We start from the raw sequence: 21337 nt of genomic DNA, 5'->3' as shown, positions 1-21337 counted from the left end.
CGTTTCAACCTCATTTTCGTGCTAGTTCAATTGGTCTCTAATTAACTCTCTTGCAACCCAACTCAATTTTTGTTGCTTTACATAATAAAATTGAAGATGCAGACCACGCCATCAAAAGTTCTGGAAATCAGCTGCCAGGCGTGTTCAACTAGTGAAACGTTCACTGAGCATTTCGATCCCACCCGTAGTTACATCATTGAGTTAAATTTGAAAAAGCTTATCTTTGTGATCAATTGGAACAAATTTAATTGGACTGATTCAGTGGGAAAAGTATTAATTTTGTATCAATGTAAGAGTTGTAGTTTCCTTAGTTGTAGAGAAAGTAAAGTATAGTATATTTCAATCATATCAATGGAAATATTCGTTCTGCTAAACCATCTTTCTAAACATTGAGTATGCGTCCATATCAAATTTACCACAGCACGCGCCTGCTAGAAGTAAAACCAAAGACAGTCCTTGCGTACAAGATTCGATTATGGGCTAATGTTCAAGATATCAGAGAATCGAACTAGGCAGTGAACAAAAGATTTTAGGACAATAATATGCAACATATCTTGGTTCTCCTATTTATATGTGCACCTTTGTTCACAAACTTCAAGCGAAACAGAAAGTTTCTCTCATTCAGTTCAAGCAAATATGATTAACATGGCTACCATGAATGCTTCAGCCAGGGATGACGATCCTAGTTTTCTGTATGTGAAGCGCAGGACGGCTGATGGCAAGTATCACACCCTGGCGAAGCTTGATCCTCGAGAATTCGGTGGCGGAGAGACTCTGCATGCGGCGGCCTTGCCACTCTGTAGGTCTGCACTCGCAGAGAACCAGACCGGCGCTTCCGTGGTCGAGTCGTTGAAGAAGCCACTCGGCGGGTTGGAAATCACTTGGTTTTATAACGATCAGCTGCCTATTTCGATGCTGAGGACTATCTGTAACTCTGCATATGAACCTGAGGTTGATATGGAAGATGAAGATGAGGATGATGATGAAGATGAAGATGAAGATGAAGATGAAGATGAAGATGAGGATGAGGATGAGGATGAGGATGAGGATGAGGTGGGAAACAATGCTGGGGCTTGATGGAGATGCATGACCTGTTTGATTCTTTGTGGCGGGTCATGAAGTATGGTATGTCTTAATTTAGTAGTTTAACTATTTTCAATCAAACTTTCCTGGTGTTTCTAGGACGTCTTTCCTAGATGATTTCAGGGGAGCCCTGTGAATTTCCGTGTCCAAACGATCCACAGGTTTAGCAGCAGTAGGTGGTGTACGTGTGTTTAAGTACTTCTAGCCCGCAACAAATCTCACTGTAAAAATCGCGATACGATATCTTACTAGTGGCTTTGGTTGTGTCGCCATTTGATATGTGGATGCTTCTGATATATAATTCTTCAATATATGCATGAAGTTCTAGTTACTTCAAGCACAAAATATGTGGATGCTTCTGATATATAATTCAGTGTCTAGTTACAGTTCTGTATAAACTGTTACGGGTACAAATCATCATCTCAAGGAGCTTTAGTAAGCCGAAAAATGAGAATTAAGTCACTGAATAAGGCTGTGAGACTAAACTTCGTACGTATAGAACTATAAACGAACAGAACGTAAACAGAATCGGCAATCATGATGCAGATGTTAAAGAACCATAGACCAGAGTTTTGGAATGAGACATTATCTGCTCGACGGTTTAAGCTAATGAATTCTACTTTCATTCAGAAGAAATCTTCTATGTGCAAATATTCTGATGCGTCTGAAGTTCATATCGTCATTCATCCCATTTTCCTATTTGCATAACATAAAATTGGGTGCACTTTACTTCCACCGAGAAATTACACTTCCATTACCTAGAAATCAAGTTCCTGAATTACACGAACGAAAAGTTCAACAGCCCAGCACTAACGAAACTCAGATCTAACCATAAACAACTAGCATAACTCCTAAATCAAAAATATATAAAAGCCAAATTTCCAGATCAACCCCCAAATCCGTAGAGGGTCCTTCCCTGCCTCTTGAGCGCATAGACGACGTCCATGGCAGTGACGGTCTTCCTGCGAGCGTGCTCGGTGTAGGTGACGGCGTCACGGATGACGTTCTCGAGAAAGATCTTGAGGACACCTCTGGTCTCCTCGTAGATGAGCCCGGAGATACGCTTGACTCCGCCACGGCGAGCGAGACGGCGGATGGCGGGCTTGGTGATGCCCTGGATGTTATCCCTCAGCACCTTCCTGTGTCGCTTTGCTCCTCCCTTGCCCAACCCCTTGCCTCCCTTACCGCGCCCTGACATTTTTCACCGGAGAATTTGTAGAGAATAGAGAGAGATTTTCAAGTAAGGTGACAAGTGATGTGAATGAGAGGGAGGAAGATTGGGTTTTTTTATATAGGAAGGGAACTAGGGATTTGGAATTTGGGGGTTTAATAGTGGTCGTTGGATAAGAATGCTAATCGACGGTTTAGTGAAACGATCCGCGTCATGTGTGCTTACTGGTTGTTAAATTTGGCGTGGATTGTGCTTTTTGGCGCCCATCGGAGAGAGCACCCGAACTTGTTTTTGTGCTGTGTTTGAATATTTTGGCGAAATAGGAGCGCCAGTTGCACGTGCTCGGAAGCTAGCGGACTTACTAAAGTACCCTTGAATTCGCACCATGACTCTATACATGACTTGGTGTATATTTCTTATTGATCATCCAACAGACATGTTGCGTGGTGTATCACATTTGTCCCCTTCTGCCCTATATATAAGTTTTACCATCTCTTGTTGTTAAACTACTACACAATTTCAAAGCAATCAGAACTTGTGTCCAATCAGAACTTGCGTTGATATCATTATCTAGGTGCGAATATCTTTCAAGATGTGATACGATTTTTAAGTTAGTGGGGTGAACTAAATTCGTTTCGTGGACGCATACATGTTTTTAGCCGAAGTTAGTAGCTCATTTTAATAAACTCATATGTAAATCAAATTACATGATATGAGTACAAAACCAAAGATCATATGCATAACAACTAATCGTTAACTTAGTGAATAAGATTAACTTACCATCTTCATGAACGACGACATCATGATCTATTGTGCCTTAATCCGAAGTCACAAGGTGTTAGGCAAGGTCTTCTGTTAGTCACTACTCTTTGCTTTCTCAATGGATAGAAACTTACGCAAATTACTCGTAGTGATAACATGGACGTTTACCATCTATATATAGAGAATCTTTAACCCTTAAGAGTCCTTCCATTAAAGACATCTTGTAAGTTAAGTCATCTTATTTAGATTCCTGATTCAATACTGATTTGTAGTCTTGCTTCTAGACTTAAATTAGGATTCCTTACCATAATGATATAATACACGAAATCATTAGGAACTAGATTTGATACTATCTTTGTTTCCATGTATAAATAGATTATGACATTAAACATGATAATCATATAATATGTGATATGTCCAAAATTGATTTAACAATCTCCCACTTGGACAATCACTTCCGGTTTATGAAAATCAAGATCATGTAATGTCAGAAACTATACTACTTACTATAGTGCGCGCCAGAAACAATTGAATCAAAAATCCCATCACAACATGGTCACCTTGCAGTTACTTATGCAGAACAAGAAACGAGTTACACTTTAACAAAAATGCAGAGTTTCTTTGCTACAGCATAAGCTCCTGCAAAATACATATGTCCAAACCCTCAATATTGAGATATATGTATAATGTGTATTAACAAGTATAGAATACATATACATCAAGTCCTACCGTATGTTCTAAAACCAGAACTTCAAGCAATAAACTGGACACCAATGACTTTATAACTTGCTTGAACCATATCATCATGCTAGACATGATTAAAGTCATCTGATATGCAAGTATATATACAACTGTAACTTATTTGTGTAAGTTTTTCAGAAACTAATGTAAAGCTGCAGCATGACATAACAATTCTGAAATACCTCAAGACTTAATTTAAAACAAAGAAAACTGTTATCACAAAGATAATTAAAACAAGAACTCAAAACTTGTAAATTTCAGTTTGCTCATACTGGACTTAGCTCCCACTGACCTCAAGCATCTAAGTTAGGCAAAATGCCTATGCTCTCTATGTGTTTCTTGAACACTTTAACTGGTAATGCTTTTGTGAAAGGATCAGCTAGTTGTGAGTTCGTATCTATGCTTAGAACCACTAACTCACCCCTTTTAACCCTCTCCCTAACACTGTAATACTTTAAATCTATATGCTTGGAATTGCTAGATCTCTTATTGTTCTTGCAGAAGTACACAGCTGCCTCATTGTCACAAAAAACTTCCAATTTGTCTTTCACAATGTGACTGAGTACTTGAGTCTATTGTAGAAAATTCCTTATCCATATCCCTTCACACACTGCTTCATATACTGCTATGTACTCAGCTTGCTTGGTTGAGGTTGTGATCAATGCCTGCTTCATGGTTTTCCAAGCAATAGCTCCTCCTGCTATCATGTACACGTATCCACAAGTGGACTTCTTTAAATCAGGATAATTCCCTGCAAAATCAGAATCTGAAAATCCAATAACCTTCAAATCCTTGACTTGTCTGTAAACTAGCATGTGATTCTTTGTCTTCTGTAGATACCTCAACACCTTTTTCCCTGCAACCCAGTGTTCATAACATGGATTAGATTGAAACCTTGATAACATCCCAACTGCAAAAGCTAAGTCAGGTCTTGTGCAAACTTGAGCATACATGAGGCTTCCAACTAATCTTGCATAAGGCTTTGACTTCATGTTCTCCTTCTCAGTTTCAGTTTGTGGTTGTTGACCTTTTGTGAGCTTGTCACCTTTAGACATTGGAACTTCTCTTCCAGAGCACTGTTCCATACTAAATCTCTTCAAAACTTTAGAAATGTAATTCTCTTGGGACAATCCCAAGAGTTTATGTGCTCTATCTCTTTTAATCTCAATCCCTAGTACATATGATGATTCACCTAGATCTTTCATGTCAAAATTCTTTGACATAAAGCTTTTGGTATCTTTTAGCAGTTTTAGATTGCTGCTAGCCAAAAGTATATAATCAACATATAGTACTAATAGAATAAATTGATCTCTAACTGTTTTTAAATAAACACACTCATCAACTAGATTTTCAGTGAATCCAAAAGAGGAAATCACTGAGTCAAATTTCTTGTACCACTGCCTGGAGGCTTGCTTGAGTCCATAAATTGATTTCTTCAGCTTGCAGACCAAATTCTCATTTCCTGCTTCAATAAATCCTTCTGGTTGTTTCATGTAGATCACTTCATCAAGCTCTCCATTTAAGAAAGCTGTCTTGACATCCATTTGGTGTAGCTCCATATCATAGTGTGCAACTAACGCCATAATAATCCTAAAAGAATCTTTACAAGAAACTGGAGAAAAAGTCTCAGTGTAGTCTATGCCTTCTTTCTGCGTAAATCCTTTTGCAACTAACTTTGCATTCTGTCTTTCAGTGTTTCCTGTTGCATCTTTCTTGGTTTTATAAACCCACTTGCAGCCAATTACTTTTTGACTTGGATCAGCTTCAACTAATTCCCAAACTTCATTTTTCTCCATTGACTCAATTTCAGATTTCATAGCTTCTTGCCACTTCTCTGACTCAACACATTCTATAGCTTGAACAAAATTTGTTGGATCATTGTCTTCTGCATAATCTTCTACTACGTCTGCCTCAGTTAGATAACTGACAATGTAAGGACAATTCCCCCCCCCCAAATTTTGCTTTTTCTAGCTCTTTCGGATCTTCTAAGCATAGGATTTTGAGGTTGTGGAGGTTGTGGAATTAGATTAGGTTCTGCTATAGGTGCCACTGCAGCAATGAGAGGATTCTGAACAACTATATTGTTTTCTGGATTGTCAATTTGCATTCCTTGATCAATTTCATGATCATCTGCATCTTGATTTTCTATAATGATGTCATCTGCTAATTCATTATCTAAAGGTAAAGTATTTGCTAAATCCTCACCCATCACAAGTTCTTCAAAGTCTGAGGATAAATCCTCATAAATTGTATTGTGAATTTTCTCATTTATGAATTTTACTTGATGAGTTTCAAAAATTCTGGGTGAGTGTTTAGCAGAATATAGCTTGTAACCTTTAGATTTATCTGGATAACCTATGAAATAGCAGCTAACAGACTTTTCATCAAGCTTGCTCATTTTTGGATTATAAATCCGAGCTTCTGCTTGACAACCTCATACATGACAATGAAAAAGACTTGGTTTTCTACCACACCATAATTCAAAAGAAGTTTTCTCTATGGCTTTACTTGGTGTTCTATTGCAAATATAATTTGCAGTTTTTAAAGCCTCTCCCCATAAGAATTTTGGCAACCCAGTGGTACACATCATACACCTAACCATATTTAGAAGGGTTCTATTCTTTCTCTCTGCAACACCATTTTGTTGGGGATTATAGGGTGTTGTATATTGAGCTTTAATTCCATGCTCTTGCAGATACAAGGCAAAAGGACCCTTTTGTTGACCTTTTTCTATATATTTTTCATAAAATTCCCCACCTCTATCTGATCTTACTGTTTTGATCTTTCTCTCTAGTTGATTCTCTACCTCAGCCTTATAGATTTGAAAGGCTTTAAGTGCCTGTGATTTTTCTGAGAGTAGAGAAACATAACCGTATCTAGAGAAATCATCAATGAATGTAATGAAATACACGTTTCCACAGATAGTTTGGTGTTTAAATGGACCACAAATATCAGTGTGTATGAGTTCCAACAACTCTTTACTTCTTACTGCAGTCTTTTTCCGTTTGTTTGTCATCTTACCCTTAAAACATTCAATACAATCATGAAGGTCTGAAAAGTCTAACTCGTTTAAAATGGTGTTCCTTACTAATAGTTTCAGTCTCTCTTTGGATACATGGCCTAATCTTCTATGCCATAAATATGCAGATTTTTCATTGTTCCTGGTTCTCTTAACACGAGTTAAGGTGCTAGTACTTTTAGTGATATCTGTTTCAACAAAAGAAATATCTTGTTGAGATATTGAACAATTTAACTTTATATGATCATCCAATATCACACCAGAACCAATTTGCTTTTTATTTCGAAAAATAAGAATTCATTTATTGTCAATCAAAAAACTACATCCAGATTTAACCAATTGAGAAACTGAAACTAAATTCCTTCTCATGGAAGGTACATAATAAACGTTATTCAAGATAGAAATTTTCCAGATCCTAAATCAAGCCTAAGACATCCTGCAGCTTTTACTGCCACCTTCATTCCGTTTCCAACACGCAAGCTAACATCCTCACTTCTTGGAGTCCTGGTCCTTTTGAACCCCTGTAAGGAATTGGTTATGTGAATAGGTGACCCGGAATCAATCCACCAAGATTGTGGATTGACATTAACAAGATTAACTTCTAAAAAAAAACTTGTATTAGAAATAATCTTACCCTTTTTAGCTAGCCAAGCCTTATAGCCAGTACAATCCTTTTTCATGTGTCATACTTTCTTACAAAAGTAGCACTTGAATCTGAATGGTTTGTTATCCTTTGGCCCTGTGGTTGCTGATGTCTTAGAGATGATCTTGTTAGGCTTAAGCTTGTTCTGTGGATGTGACTTTCTTTTCTTAGGCTTTTCAAGCAGGTAAATGGTTGGGGTTTGCTTCTTAATCCTCTCCTCCTCATCAGAACAGATGGCTATTAGTTCATCTAGAGTCCAGTTTTCCTTTTGAGCATTATAGCTAGTCCTGAGATGGTCAAAACTGCTTGGGAGTGTGTCCAGTGCATGATGCACCAGCAAGGTGTCTTGTACTCCCACCATCATCTCTTTAAGCCTATTGTTGATATTAATCAACTTTAATAAATGCTCTCTGACTCTTCCAATTCCTGAGTATTACAGGCTATGATATTCTTGTTTAGCCTAGCTATCTCAGCTTTCTCACTCTCCTTGAACTTAGCTGACACGGCCTCCAGAAAATCAGTAGCAAATTCCGGCTCAGCCACGCATCCTCTAATGCTTTTAGACATAGACTGCCTATTAACATTCTTAGCCATCATGTTTGAATGCATCCACTTCTTATAGTTAGCTTTGACTGTGGTTTTATCATCTTCTGCTGGGGTTTCAGGTCTATCCTCTTGAAAACAATAGCCTATCTTATCATTCATGGTGATATAGGTTTCTACAGAATCCTTCCAAAGCTCTAAAGTTTGACCCAGTAAGCATTAAAACATTGTTGAAGGTGAGGTAGGTGCTACCTAAAGAGCAAAAGAAAATTTTATGAGTTCTTAGTTTTCAGTGTTTTCTGTTTTGTCATACAATGTCAATCAAGACAAGCATAAAACAAAAAATATCATAAAACAACACAGTCATATACTTGCATGTAATTCAATCCATAACTTTAATCAACATTAAGCAATACTTTTGAGCAAGTACTTAACATCCTGTAATTCTTTTCAATAAGTCACACAAGATAAAAACATGTTATCCAAAGAATCAAATCAACATCTTTAGACAGAAGATCTAATTCCAAGTATCCGAATTTATTTTCATCAAATATGCTTATTGTTGTCTGTATTCTAAAATCATATTTTAACCACTTCTTTTGGAAGAATAAAATATGAATTTAAAAACACATAACACAACTTTTCAGTTTGTTATCTTGAAAATTCCCTGCAGATATCAAAGAAGAATGCTTTGTGCAATATGTTCAATTATACCAACAGGAAACCACAAACCAATTTTGAGCTTATAACTTTGTTTTCTATCCAGATAATCTTTATAAGAAAACTAAGCTCTGTGCCATGTAAACTTTTTACAATGTATAAAATTGGGAGATTTTAAAAATCTGCATACATTGTCCATCAATTACAGCACACACATAGAATGCAATCATTCAATTCAACCATAGAGTATATATTTGCATAGAAAATTAAATTTCCCAGCCATACAGGAATCACACGTCAACCACAATCCAAGTCTCTAAGCTACTCTTATATGCACGCTGGGTGTGCTCTAGGGTTCTTATGTATATATATATATATATATATATATATATATAATATGCTTGAATTGAAATCGGAAAACCTTTAAGAAAAAACCTGTTTTGCTTTTTTCCCAAATTTGCTGCAATTTTTGTAGCGGAAGCATAGAACAAATTTTTGAATCAGCAACAATTTCCTTTGGTCTTCTTAATCCGTAGCAATTTGGGTTATGAATCCCGTAAGAGACGTAAAGGTCTCAATCGCTTCCGATCCAGTCGTCTTCCCATATCCAGAAACTCAACGTTGTGAAAAACACAACGGCTAATTTTTTTTTTGTTTGTTGTTCTTGAGTTCTGATTGGGTTGAGACCGGATCCACGTGTTTGCAACCGGTTCGACCCGTAAAGCAAAATTCCTCAGTAGTAACACTCGCGACCAGCAGTAACGCTTGCGACCCTTCGTGACGCTCGCGATCATCAGTGACGCTCGTGACCATCAAGTAACGCTCGCGATCATCAAGTACACCACTTTTTTTTTTGGTTAAAAAACTAAAACCGATTTTTAGTTATGCAAAACTGAAAATTTTTGTGCTCTTAAGTGCTCTGATACTATATGTAAATCAAATTACATGATATGAGTACAAAACCAAAGATCATATGCATAACAACTAATCATTAACTTAGTGAATGAGATTAACTTACCATCTTCATGAACGACGACACCGTGATCCATTGTGCCTTAATCCGAAGTCACAAGGTGCTAGGCAAGGTCTTCTGTTAGTCACTACTCTTTGCTTTCTCAATGGATAGAAACTTACGCAAATAACTCGTAGTGATAACATGGACGTTTACCATCTATATATAGAGAATTTTTAACTCTTAAGAGTCCTTCCATTAAAGACATCTTGTAAGTTAAGTCATCTTATTTAGATTCCTGATTCAATACTGATTTGTAGTCTTGCTTCTAGACTTAAATTAGGATTCCTTACCATAATGATATAATACACGAAATCATTAGGAACTAGATTTGATACTATCTTTGTTTCCATGTAGAAATAGATTATGACATTAAACATGATAATCATATAATATGTGATATGTCTAAAATTGATCTAATAACTCAATCTTACTCATCGGGAATACTGTAATCTATTCAATTGAAAACAATTCTAATGTATACAATTACTAACCTTGTCTAAGCTGACGAATTCTCTTTATGAGATTTTAAACCATTGCAATAATATAATTTAATTTTCAGATGTTGTATTAACACAAAAGGTCACGTACTCGTCAAACCTATCTTCCTCCCGAGCTGATAAATTATTAGTTATCTTTTAAAATATCAATTGGAATTGGAATGTATGTATTGTCCAATGAAACTAAATCACTAATAACACAAAGATACAAAGTTATGTATTGGTTTAATCGTCACAATCACTACAAACACTAAAACAGATGTTTACACTGGCACATCCATGACCTTTTGCTACATCACTTCATCACTATAGGTTGAACTCGTCATGATTGGAGCTGGAGAATGGGCCACCAATCCCACCATGCCCGCTCTTTCGACTTCTGCTTCTTACTGCATCTTCTAAACCATAAAGTTACAACTCCTTTGTCTCTCTAGAATTCCTGTTTTCAATTCATCTTCTCCATTGTAGAGCCTAATCATCCATCAGTGGTGGACATCTACACTCTCAAAATCATACACCAAATAAGGTTCCCATTGATTGTCTTCAACCTTATGACATGTACAATGCTTCTTCGGCGGAGGATGGTATTTTGTTCGATGTGGCCCCGCCCCATGACTTGACACCCACCAATAGCAAGGAAGGTACACACCAAGAAATGGATCAATATAATTGCTGCATACCTTTATGAGTGATGTTACTAGTAACTAAGTTTCTTGTCAATAGATTTTAGGTTGCAGAAAACCCTTGATATGACAGATGTGCGGAGAAGGCTGGCTCTCAGGAGATGATGGAGCATGCGCCGCAGGCAACACCACAATCTTCACACACCCTCCATTTTCTTTTGGCAATCTCACAGCCCCCTGATAAAAAAAATTCCTCAACACATTGAGCAGGTCAGCAGATGCGCCAGTTTGGACTTCAAAGCAATAACAAAAGCGTTTCAGTGGCTGTGCTTCCACAAATCACCATCCCGAATAACTATTTAGGCCCTGATGACCATTGCAAGCAAATCTGCACAAATTTGAGGGATTCCTTGCTAAAGCGTGATCGAAAATTTCTCAAGTCTAGTGAAGTCTACAATTTCAACCTACACAATGAAGTGCAAACTAGTACCCACAACATTGACAAACATCAGCCAAAGTGAATCATAGGGCAACACAGAATAAGCCTCAGTTGGCCGACTGATGTTGTCCCGAATGAGGTTAATGAGTAAGCATCTCTTTTGGGCACAGCAACTGCAGCTATGCAAAGACAGCTCGATAATCCTACCAGCTTATCTTTGTAATTTGAATAGAAGACAGGGGATCATTCAGAAAGCAATTTTTCTTCCAACAATCCAATCATTCACATAAACATCATTTCTCTGGTCTGAGTAAAATATAGAGGTTTCCTTGACCTATAAGAAATTCTTAATGCCGTGACACGCCTTAAATTTTGGGGATAAAGCATTGCTCTAATCTGCTTCAAAGTATCATCCAAATCCTTCAAGTTTTCAAAACTGATATATTGCAAAACGAAACTAGCTCTAATTAGCAACTGAAAACCAAACAGTCCAAATTCAATTTCAGATTACATTACGATTGCTGGCACCAACCAAGAAGAACCACAATCCAGAAATTTAAGATGTAAAACGTAAGAAAAGGGATAAATTTACTGAGAAACCAAACTCACATTACTTCAATTTTGAAGGTACAAATTACATACTTAACCACAGAATATTCATCAAGCCCAGATCTAAACCCAAACCCTAAACTAATACCCAACAATTTAACCCCCAAATCCGTAAAGGGTCCTTCCCTGCCTCTTCAAAGCATAGACGACGTCCATGGCAGTGACGGTCTTCCTGCGAGCGTGTTCGGTGTAGGTGACGGCGTCACGGATGACGTTCTCGAGAAAGATCTTGAGGACACCTCTGGTCTCCTCGTAGATGAGGCCGGAGATACGCTTGACTCCTCCACGGCGAGCGAGACGACGGATGGCGGGCTTGGTGATGCCCTGGATGTTATCCCTCAGCACCTTCCTGTGTCGCTTTGCTCCGCCTTTTCCCAATCCTTTGCCTCCCTTGCCGCGCCCTGACATTTTTCACCGGAGAATTCGAAGAAAATAGAATTTGAATTTGTTGGAAAATGAGAGATTGGAGTTGAATTGATGTGAGAGAGGGGAGAGTGTGGATATTTATATAGAAAGGGAAATTGGGGGTTTGGGATTTGAGGTGTGAAGGGGCTGATACTGTCGTTGGATCTGGGGACCAATCGACGGCTTATAGCATCGATCCGCGCCATGTGTTTTTATTGGTTCTGAGCATCTGTATTGGATTCACAGATATTGGTTCTGAGCATGTTTTTTTTTCTCTGTTGTTCTTGAATGCAAATTTCCTCCCTACTCATATTTCTCCACTTTTATCATCACTCACTTAATTAGTTGACACATGTCTTCTAATCTTAACTACTCTAATTATGGTTACTTTACACATTTTGTATAATCTTTTTTTTTTATATTTTAAAACCAAAATGTCAAATCCTAATAATAAAATATCAAATCCTAATATCATTGAAGTTATTTGACTTATTTCCCCAACGTTCGATGCTACTCAATCATGCATACAAAAACTTTATGATCCTAGTTTATATTATACTAATCTTTTCTCATTTCATAATACTAATCATTAATCTCATTCATATATTTGATCGTTTTAATTTTTAGTGTTCATTTTTGGATATTGTTTATGACATTTTCAGTAGATATAACATGATGACAATATATTAAATTCGATTCTAATGGAAGGAGATATGTTCTTCTTTTGAATATTTTTCTATATTATTTTCTTTAGCGATACTATGTTCGCAAGATTGATTTGCAGATATATGATCAAACTTGTTCTCTTGTATTTTTTTTTTCCGAAAACTTGTTACTCACGTTTTGAAAAAGAGAAATTATATACTACTCGTTGATTAATATATATTAGGCTTTGATTTTTTTAACTTCAATAATATATAATAAATTTTATTAATTATATGGTATTAGGATTTGATACTTTGTTTAAAGAAAAGATTAGATAAAATAAAAAATAAATAAAATTAATATGTAGAGTAACCATAGTTAGAGTGGTTAAGGTTAGAAGACATGTGTCAATTAACTAGGTGGGTGGTGATGAAAGTGGGGAAGTATGGGTGGGGAGCAAATTTGCATTCGTTGTTCTTGTCATTTTGTATTTTGAAAATTGACGAGAAAACTGGGCGCCGACACTTTAGGAATTACGGAAACACCCCTGAGTTCCGTAGTAAACATATGATGCAAATCGAAATACCCCTGCGTGGGGACCTCTCATTAGCTAAGCTGCACGGAATCGGGTCTAAGTATGTGGAAAATAAGTGCTTTTAATTTTTTTTAAACAGATATGTTTTAGAAGCGTATAAATAAAATAATAATATATATACACATATATATAAACAAAACTATATTATAAATTGAATACATATAGAAAATACCAAATGAGAACTTTCACTACTCTCTCTTAAATAATGACACTAATTGTTTTTGCTACATTAGTAGAATTTTCTCTATACCAAAAATACATATGCACATTTACCCAAAACTCTTTCCACCCCCTGATTAAAATTGATTCTCTCTCTACACACGAATACAAATATTTCCCGACGAACCATATCTGAACACCCAACGACATCCCACATTCTTCTTGTCATGTGGTGGAGATACAAGCTCCCAAGTACAATTCTTTTGTAATGCTTCTATTTCTTCCTCTACTGATTTCCTCTATTTTGGATCTCTCAATGCATCCTGGACTTTGTTAGGTACTGATACAGTAGATATTTGATTTACAAATGATTCATATGACTTAGACAATTTTTTGGTAGACATAAAATTTGTCACATGATACTTAGCTTTAGCCTGAAGGTTAGGTTCATACTTTTTTATTGGTTGACCCCGAGTTGACCTATTTGGCAAGACAAATTGTCTACTATTAGCCTTACTAGTATTAGCCTCAATAGGATGACTAACCTCATATGAGTGATCTTCCGAACCAGGAGAGCATTGGTCAGGTGTAGAAACAGTAGTACGGGAGACATGAAGGGCAGTTGTGTTGTCATCTTCTAGTACCTGAATCGCTGGAGTGACTACATCACCGGAATCATCTGGTGGCGCCTGTGTAGCTAACACATTGGTAATCTAAATTGAACTTGTCACCATATCTACTAGCTTACTTGTCTCTCCCTCTCCATAATACAACTCTTCAAAATATGAATTCTCCCCTTGAAGAGCAGTATCGGAAGAGGCAAAATAGCTTATGTCCTTAGAGAAAGTAACATCCATAATGACATAGTACTTCCTGGTAGGTGGATGATAGCACCGGTACCATTTCTTATGTCCTCCATACCCAACAAAAACACATTAAACTGCCCGGGCATCCAATTTAGACCGCTGATGTTTTGGAAGATGGACAAAAGCAACACAACCGAAAACACGGACAAGAAGATTATGAAAAGAGGGTAATGAGACATGAGACGCAAGCACCTCATATGGAACTTTTCCCTGAAGGACACGAGAGTGGAGACGATTAATGAGGTGGGCAGAAGTTATGACAGTATCACCCAAAAGGTACTTAGGCATATGGGCACTAAAAAGAATACACCGAGCCATATCAAGTAAATGACGATTTTTCCTTTCAGAAACTCGATTCTGCTCAAGTGTGTAAGGACACGTTATTTGATGAACAATTCCGTGTGTGTTAAAGAACTCATGAAAGACACGATTCACATATTCCCCCTCCATTATCAGAACAAAGAATTATAATTGTGGCATTATATTGTGTTTGGACAGTGGTATAGAAGGCTTGAACTTGAAAAGCCGAAAAAACCTCATCTTTAATTTGAAGGAGAATAATTCATAAAAGACGTGTGCAATCATCAACAAATGACATATAATACCACATTCATGACACAATAGACTCTTTGAAGGGTCCCAAAACATCAGAATGAATTAATTCAAAAGGAAGAATACTTTTATTAGAAGTACTAGGGGAATAAGTAAATCGATGACTCTTGCCCAAACCACATGTCTCACAACGTAAAAAAAAAGACTCATCCACACTAATAAACAAAGTAGGCATGGATTTTTTCATAACACTAAAAGATTGATGCCCTAAGAGACGATGTCATAACCAAACTTCACTTAGCTTGTCAGAAGTGGAGATTAAAGTTGTCCGAGACTGTGCCCCCGGTTTCTCCCTTGCATATGTCTGATCCAGATGAAACAATCTGCCCTTCAGATATCCCCGACCAATTAACTCCCCAGTGAGAAGATTCTGAAATATCACATACATAGGAAACAAATGTCACATAACACTTAGCGTCAGTGTTCAATTGTGGGACAGATATCAAATGATGAGATAAAACATGTACATATAGCACATTGTGAAGCTTTATTGTGGGAGTAATACGAACTGACATTTTCCCTAACACGGGGAAGACCTCACCATTAGCATTAGTAACATATGGTACTGGTGGAGGAGACAATACAGTAAAATAAGATTTGTCATAAGTCATATGATCAGACGCACTAGAATCAATAATCCATGTATCAAAACCAACAAAGTTAGAAATATTTAAAGCCATACCAATTTTACCACGACCAGCTCTAGATGCGGTAGGTGTTGCTCCTCCTACTGTATGATGATCATGTCCAACCACACCATAGATATCTGGTTCTTGGACGAATTAAATAGTTCTTTTCGCCTTGTGACAATAATTAGGCCTCTTAGGCCTAAGGTGTGGATACAACTTCCAACATGTCGCACAAGCATGGTTAGTATCATGATAATAAGAGTAAGGAGGACGAAGCTAATTCCTGAAGCCTGGTGGTGGTCCTTGTTGATGAAGTGGAGCTGAAGTTGCCTGTTGAAGGGGTGCTGGAGCTCTAGCATGAACAGTAAGGCTGGAAACTTCAAGTCGTGCTTGATGAAGACTCTCCTGCTGGGACTCATCCTTACGGATATATGTGAAAGCTGTGATTAGGCTAGGGGTTCGGTCTTTTTGAGCAATTCTCATTTTGCACTGTTATGCTTTGCATCAAGACCTTTTCAAGAAATGGTGAACTCGCTCAAGCTCCTTCTCATGTTGGTACCAAACAATATCCTTCTGATTCTTGATCATGCAAGGACATTTCACATCAATCTCAGCCCAAATAGTTTTTAGTTTGGTGAAATATTGCGCCACCGGTTGCACATCTTGTTGCATCGCCAAAACTGTGCACATTAACTCATGAACCTGTATGAAATCAGAGTCATTAGTATATAAGTCTTACAGTGTTTTCCATATTGCATGTGTAGTGTCACAGGCCTCCACCAGATCAATTATCTCTTCATTCATAGCTTTCCACAAAAATGACATTACAAGACCATCATCGTTGTCCCACTTAGTGTAGGCAACAATATCATCTGCACTAGGAGCCTCAGTTACTATGGTTACATGCCTCATCTTGTGCATTCCTCGAAGATGAGCTGCCATAATTCTCTTCCATTTACGGAAATTGGTCTCATTGAGTCTGGTTCCCCCAAATGAACTACTTTCAGAATTCTTGACAGATACTTTTAGCTTCTGAACATCAGTGACCTGAGAACTTTCTTCGACTTTTCCAGAACCCATTGTAAAACAATCAACAAATTAGTAGTTATGTAGTAGAAACAAAAACTGAAATGAACTTGTCTCGGGTGCACTTGCACTATCGGTGAACGTGCACTGACGAACCAAAATAACACGGAACCAGGTCGGGCTGATGCCTCTGCCGATATCTTCCCGTCGTGATCCGTGTCAAACACCTCAAATGCCTCCCTCAGCTCGGAGTCGGTCATCGGCTCGCAAGGCCCAAAGTGGTGCAACAGAGCTTCGAGGGGTATGCAGCCATGGGCATTGCGGTCAACCTCGCCGAGCATGACGGCGACCTCATCGTGGCTGGGGAACAGGCGGCTGAGCAGAGCCTCAAGCTGTTGAGTGGAGACGAGGTCGTCGTTGTCTCTGTCGATGAGCTTAAAGGCCTGTGCCAAGTCAAGGTGATGGTCAAGGCCTAAGCGAGGAGTCGGTGGGGTGGATCTCGAGGCGGCTACCGGGGCTGGACTCGGCCGGGTGCGGGGCGTTAGAGATCAACAATGTCAGCTTTGTGTCGCTGAACATCGGCGCTTTGTTGTGGCTTGCAGGTTGCCAAAAAATACAAACCCAGAAAAAATAGAGAATGAAAAAAAAAATTGGCTCTGATGCCAAGAAGAGTAGACTGATGCTTCTTGTATATTGGATGATTAATTCTTATACTGAAATGTTCTATAAATAAGCTAACAAGAGTACAGCTACCACAAATCACTCCTTAATTGGCTCTCCTTGAATCACGCCTTAATTGGTTCCTTGAATCACGCTAACAGTTTTAGGCCACTATAAATATAGGGGATATCCCTGAGCACAACTCGAGAAAATACATTGAGTTCAGCCCCATTCTGAGTCTTGTGTTGTGTTACAGAAGATATCCTTGTGCTTCAGTCTACATAGCAGCAGCACAAGGTTCTATAATCTTTTCTAGCAACCTTCCTGTCAAGAGGATTCAGAGTAATGATTCCAGATGAGGAATCTAACTCACTTGAGTAGTCTTGATCAAGGTAGTGTCAGATTTAGTCTCAGGTGGATCTAGGTGTATTGTATAAAGTGTCTGCTCTGGTCCTGTAATAGTTTTAGAGTACAAGTTTTCGGTGTCCTCACCACTAGTTATTCGTATTACATCCTCCTCAACATTCTTCACATGTTCTAGTGTCCTTGGAATGTATGACTGCGAATAAGAAGCGAAAACAAATAAATATGTCCAAAGTTTCTGTGCGTTTAATGGTTCGAATGCACATACATTCATGTTTAAACATGATACAGAGTTGCATTGTTGTCACCTGCACGAATACAGAGTCTGCAATGTCATTCTCTGCAGATATAACTCCTCTCAAAGTTGGAGACCTCATCCAGATGAGTGTCCACTGCTTCATCAGCAATACATAGATCAACTATAAAATCAAAGAGCTCGCGATTCGTCATGATTGCTACACCTTGTTTCTTAAAGAAATTATGTGTGCCACCACTAGGAAGAACATTGTTACTTTGTCTTTTAATAGCAATAAAAAAAAATTAAAAGTCAGTGCCTTCTGTATTACTTACAGAAACATGGACACAATCTCTACACAGGAACTCATTCGCTTGATCATTGTCTGGTTCAACTGATAAGAAACATCAACGATGTGCAAGTCGCCCTTCCAAGAGTTAGAACAAAAAATAACAATTGATGCATTCTACCTCAAGATACAGTATTTTAAACTCGCTGAGGTCTGCCTGCACAAATTTGTCTTTCTGATATGATATCCGCATAGCAATAATAATCTGGCAAAGTATCATCATTAATTATGAGGTCATTCTAGTGGAAATACAGAATACACAAAATCCTGTACACAGTATACATATACCAACTTATGTTGCACGGACACGGCGACACGTCGAATCTCAAAAACTCATCTTTCGACACGGCAAATAAAAAATATTTATATATATTTTTAATACATAAAATAAATTAACAATACCACTATAAAGTTGTAAAATCCATCAATTGCATAACAATATTTCTCTTAATAACATCAATAGTCAAAATGCAAATGACAAAGTGCATAGTTTAACATTATACTACAAAGTTCTCATAATCTAGTTAAATTAAACTTATCAAATTTAATCATTACGGGTATTAACACTACGTTCAGACGGTTCGGTTGATGTTGCACTTGAACTTATCTTATGAAAGTATTCAACAATTAAATCATCACATCTAATTACTTCTACTTCAATAATAAATACTCAACATCAACAATCTAGACAAACACTACGGCACTACCTCTACAATAGCCAATATCATTTTAGAATTTAGATGGATATTTGTCAACACACTGCCCAAAGATATGAAAGCATAAGGCCCTTACACATAATTTGATGCAGAAAATCAAGTAGTCCTATACCTTGTTGCCTACACAGTTTCAGTTGCTATCATGATCATCAAATAATGAACTTATGACACTAAGAGTATTGACGGAAAGTCAGAAATCTTTTAAAACAGTAATTCAATGAAGTAGTAGTCTAGCAGTCTGGGTTCAAATACCAACATCAAAACATAATTGAACTAACACAACTTTTTAGTAATATCACTAATATGCAATGAACATAACTTACAGAAATAAAGCTACGGATCAACCACTACCCAAGTACCCAACTATCTATTAAAAACCAGATCAACCATTCAACACCCATTCAATGAATAGAACTTACAGAAGTAAAAAAAAAAAATTGAATTACCTCAAGGAGATCCAACATAAAATGGGGCTCTCGACCTTGCTGTTCCTTGCTTGCCAAAATGTCAAGTAACTCTATTTCGAAATGCCTGCTCAAAGTACACACATCAATCAACAGCTTTACTTGATAGGTTCAACTATAGACTATCCAATGATTTTATCAAACTGGGTCAGTTACAATTGCTATTTTCCAGATAACCTTCATATAACTAGTATAAAGTTGAAGACTTTGAGCACAAATTGAAAGACCCAAATACAAACATGAAATGAAGAGTGGGATTTGATGGCAAGTGAAGATAATACACAAAAAATCTAGAATGGTTATACCTGAGGGAATGTAGAGCGGAGGAGAAGCGCTTTCTCCAGAAGCAGAGCCCTCTGCGATTGCGCAAATCTATATGACCCTTAATTTGAGAAACCCAAAAGCACGAATGGAAGAGTGAAATTCGAATCAAACATAGCTGAAAATTGAAATCTAGAGCAGTCGGCAGAGGGAGAGACAAAGAGAGAAGCTTGCAACAGTCAAGAAAGAGGTAGGTGCTGCGTCTTAGTGTCTGACTCTTAGGTGCTTGAGAGATCCCGATCAAGAGCAGTCGTGCCTGAGATTTGAAGCTTGCGACTGAGTGAGAGGCAGAAAATGGAGAAAATAGTGTTTCTGAAACGAGATTTCGGTTTTAGGTTTTTTTTTAATTGTCAAATTGCTGACGTGGCGTATCCATTGCTGACGTGGCGTGTCGATTAACGTATCTGGAAGTCAACATTTTGCGATACGCCACGTGGCGTGTCCGATACGTAAAAAATGCGTATCGTGTCGTATCGACGTGTCGGAACGTGTCGGACACGGCGACACGCCTCCTCTTGCCGTATCCATGCAACATAGATACCAACCCATATTATCATCAATTACTGGGAATGACAACCTATATGAAATTATTCACTTACCGGTTCAGATTCCTCTCTTCTTTCTCAGCCCATACCTTCACCATTTCCCTGGGATTGTGTTTGCAGTATCCCGTTTTGTATCGGCGGTCTCCTTGTACATATCTATCACTGCCCCTGAAGTTGTTACAACAAGAACTACAGAAACTACTAAAATTAACACATATGGTGCAAAACCCAGCACCTCAGAATCCTCGAAACTGTAAACCATTTCATTTTTCCTTTTCTCTATGATGCTGTAAGGTAAACTTCCCATCCAAAGTTCCAACTTAACTACGACAAAAGAAAATTAATACTACATTTTAATTAAGACTATCACGTTTAGCTTAGTGCCAAATACATGTTTCTGAAAAGCTCTCAGGATGCATAAGCACCTATATAGTCATATATAACTAGCCACTAGAATAAGCTAAAAATGTGTCGCACCTGCTTGAAATCCAGAACAGATGTCCTGTAGACCTTGATAGGCTGATAGCCACTTCCTGGCCAGATTTAGTTGCGCGGTAAACATTTGCCTGTTGAATAAAAGAACAATTCAAATATGATAACACAGAATCAACAAAATAGACTAGAATATATAGGGCAACATGTACTTCTTTGCCTGCCACGATGCAGCCATGGATTTCATCATCTGGACCAAGCTTCAAATCTTTATTCAAAGGCATCTGGGTTTTTGGATCAATGGCCTGGTGTAAACCCAAAACATGAACCAAAAGTTTCTTATGATAAAAAAGGAAAATAAAAAACCAATTACTCGCCACCCGACCTGCAATTTACAAGCTTACAATTAATGTGCAAGAATGGGATACTGCCTCATGAGTTTCCGTACGACACCGGCTTCAAACTAGTTCAATTTATTAAATCTAAGCTGATGATGCAGCAGCAGACATT

General features: G+C 37.8%; 3 protein-coding genes and 1 pseudogene across 3 annotated transcripts; all 4 read right to left on the bottom strand.

Annotated features, from left to right (window-relative positions):
- Window positions 1–1818: 1818 nt before the first annotated feature.
- Window positions 1819–2335, bottom strand: LOC126786044 (histone H4). Its single transcript, XM_050511747.1, has one exon. It carries the CDS (start codon window positions 2279–2281, stop codon window positions 1970–1972), a length of 312 nt encoding a protein of 103 aa, XP_050367704.1. The 5' UTR covers window positions 2282–2335; the 3' UTR covers window positions 1819–1969.
- A 9350-nt stretch (window positions 2336–11685) lies between these two features.
- On the bottom strand, window positions 11686–12278 carry LOC126786045 (histone H4). Its single transcript, XM_050511748.1, has one exon. The coding sequence runs from the start codon at window positions 12211–12213 to the stop codon at window positions 11902–11904; it is 312 nt and encodes a 103-aa protein (XP_050367705.1). The 5' UTR covers window positions 12214–12278; the 3' UTR covers window positions 11686–11901.
- A 5284-nt stretch (window positions 12279–17562) lies between these two features.
- Window positions 17563–18215, bottom strand: LOC126787397 (uncharacterized; annotated as a pseudogene).
- A 2199-nt stretch (window positions 18216–20414) lies between these two features.
- Window positions 20415–21232, bottom strand: LOC126786048 (uncharacterized). Its single transcript, XM_050511751.1, has 3 exons — window positions 21040–21232; window positions 20873–20961; window positions 20415–20563 (listed from the first exon to the last, which is right to left on the bottom strand). The coding sequence occupies exons 1-3, from the start codon at window positions 21109–21111 to the stop codon at window positions 20446–20448; spliced, it is 279 nt and encodes a 92-aa protein (XP_050367708.1). The 5' UTR covers window positions 21112–21232; the 3' UTR covers window positions 20415–20445.
- Window positions 21233–21337: the final 105 nt, after the last annotated feature.

The sequence above is a fragment of the Argentina anserina genome, chromosome 3 (assembly GCF_933775445.1).
Source record: "Argentina anserina chromosome 3, drPotAnse1.1, whole genome shotgun sequence".
In the NCBI taxonomy this organism is placed as follows: domain Eukaryota; kingdom Viridiplantae; phylum Streptophyta; class Magnoliopsida; order Rosales; family Rosaceae; genus Argentina; species Argentina anserina.
Note: the sequence above shows the minus strand (reverse complement) of the source record. Positions and strands in the feature narration are given on the sequence as shown.

Coding starts and splice junctions, on each gene's coding strand:
- LOC126786044 (XM_050511747.1), bottom strand. CDS start 2,281: ATGTCAGGGCGCGGTAAGGGAGGCAAGGGGTTGGGCAAGGGAGGAGCA.
- LOC126786045 (XM_050511748.1), bottom strand. CDS start 12,213: ATGTCAGGGCGCGGCAAGGGAGGCAAAGGATTGGGAAAAGGCGGAGCA.
- LOC126786048 (XM_050511751.1), bottom strand. CDS start 21,111: ATGCCTTTGAATAAAGATTTGAAGCTTGGTCCAGATGATGAAATCCAT. Junction 20,962..21,039: donor GCATCGTGGCAGGCAAAGAA/GTACATGTTGCC, acceptor TTTATTCAACAG/GCAAATGTTTACCGCGCAAC. Junction 20,564..20,872: donor CTGTTCTGGATTTCAAGCAG/GTGCGACACATT, acceptor TAACAACTTCAG/GGGCAGTGATAGATATGTAC.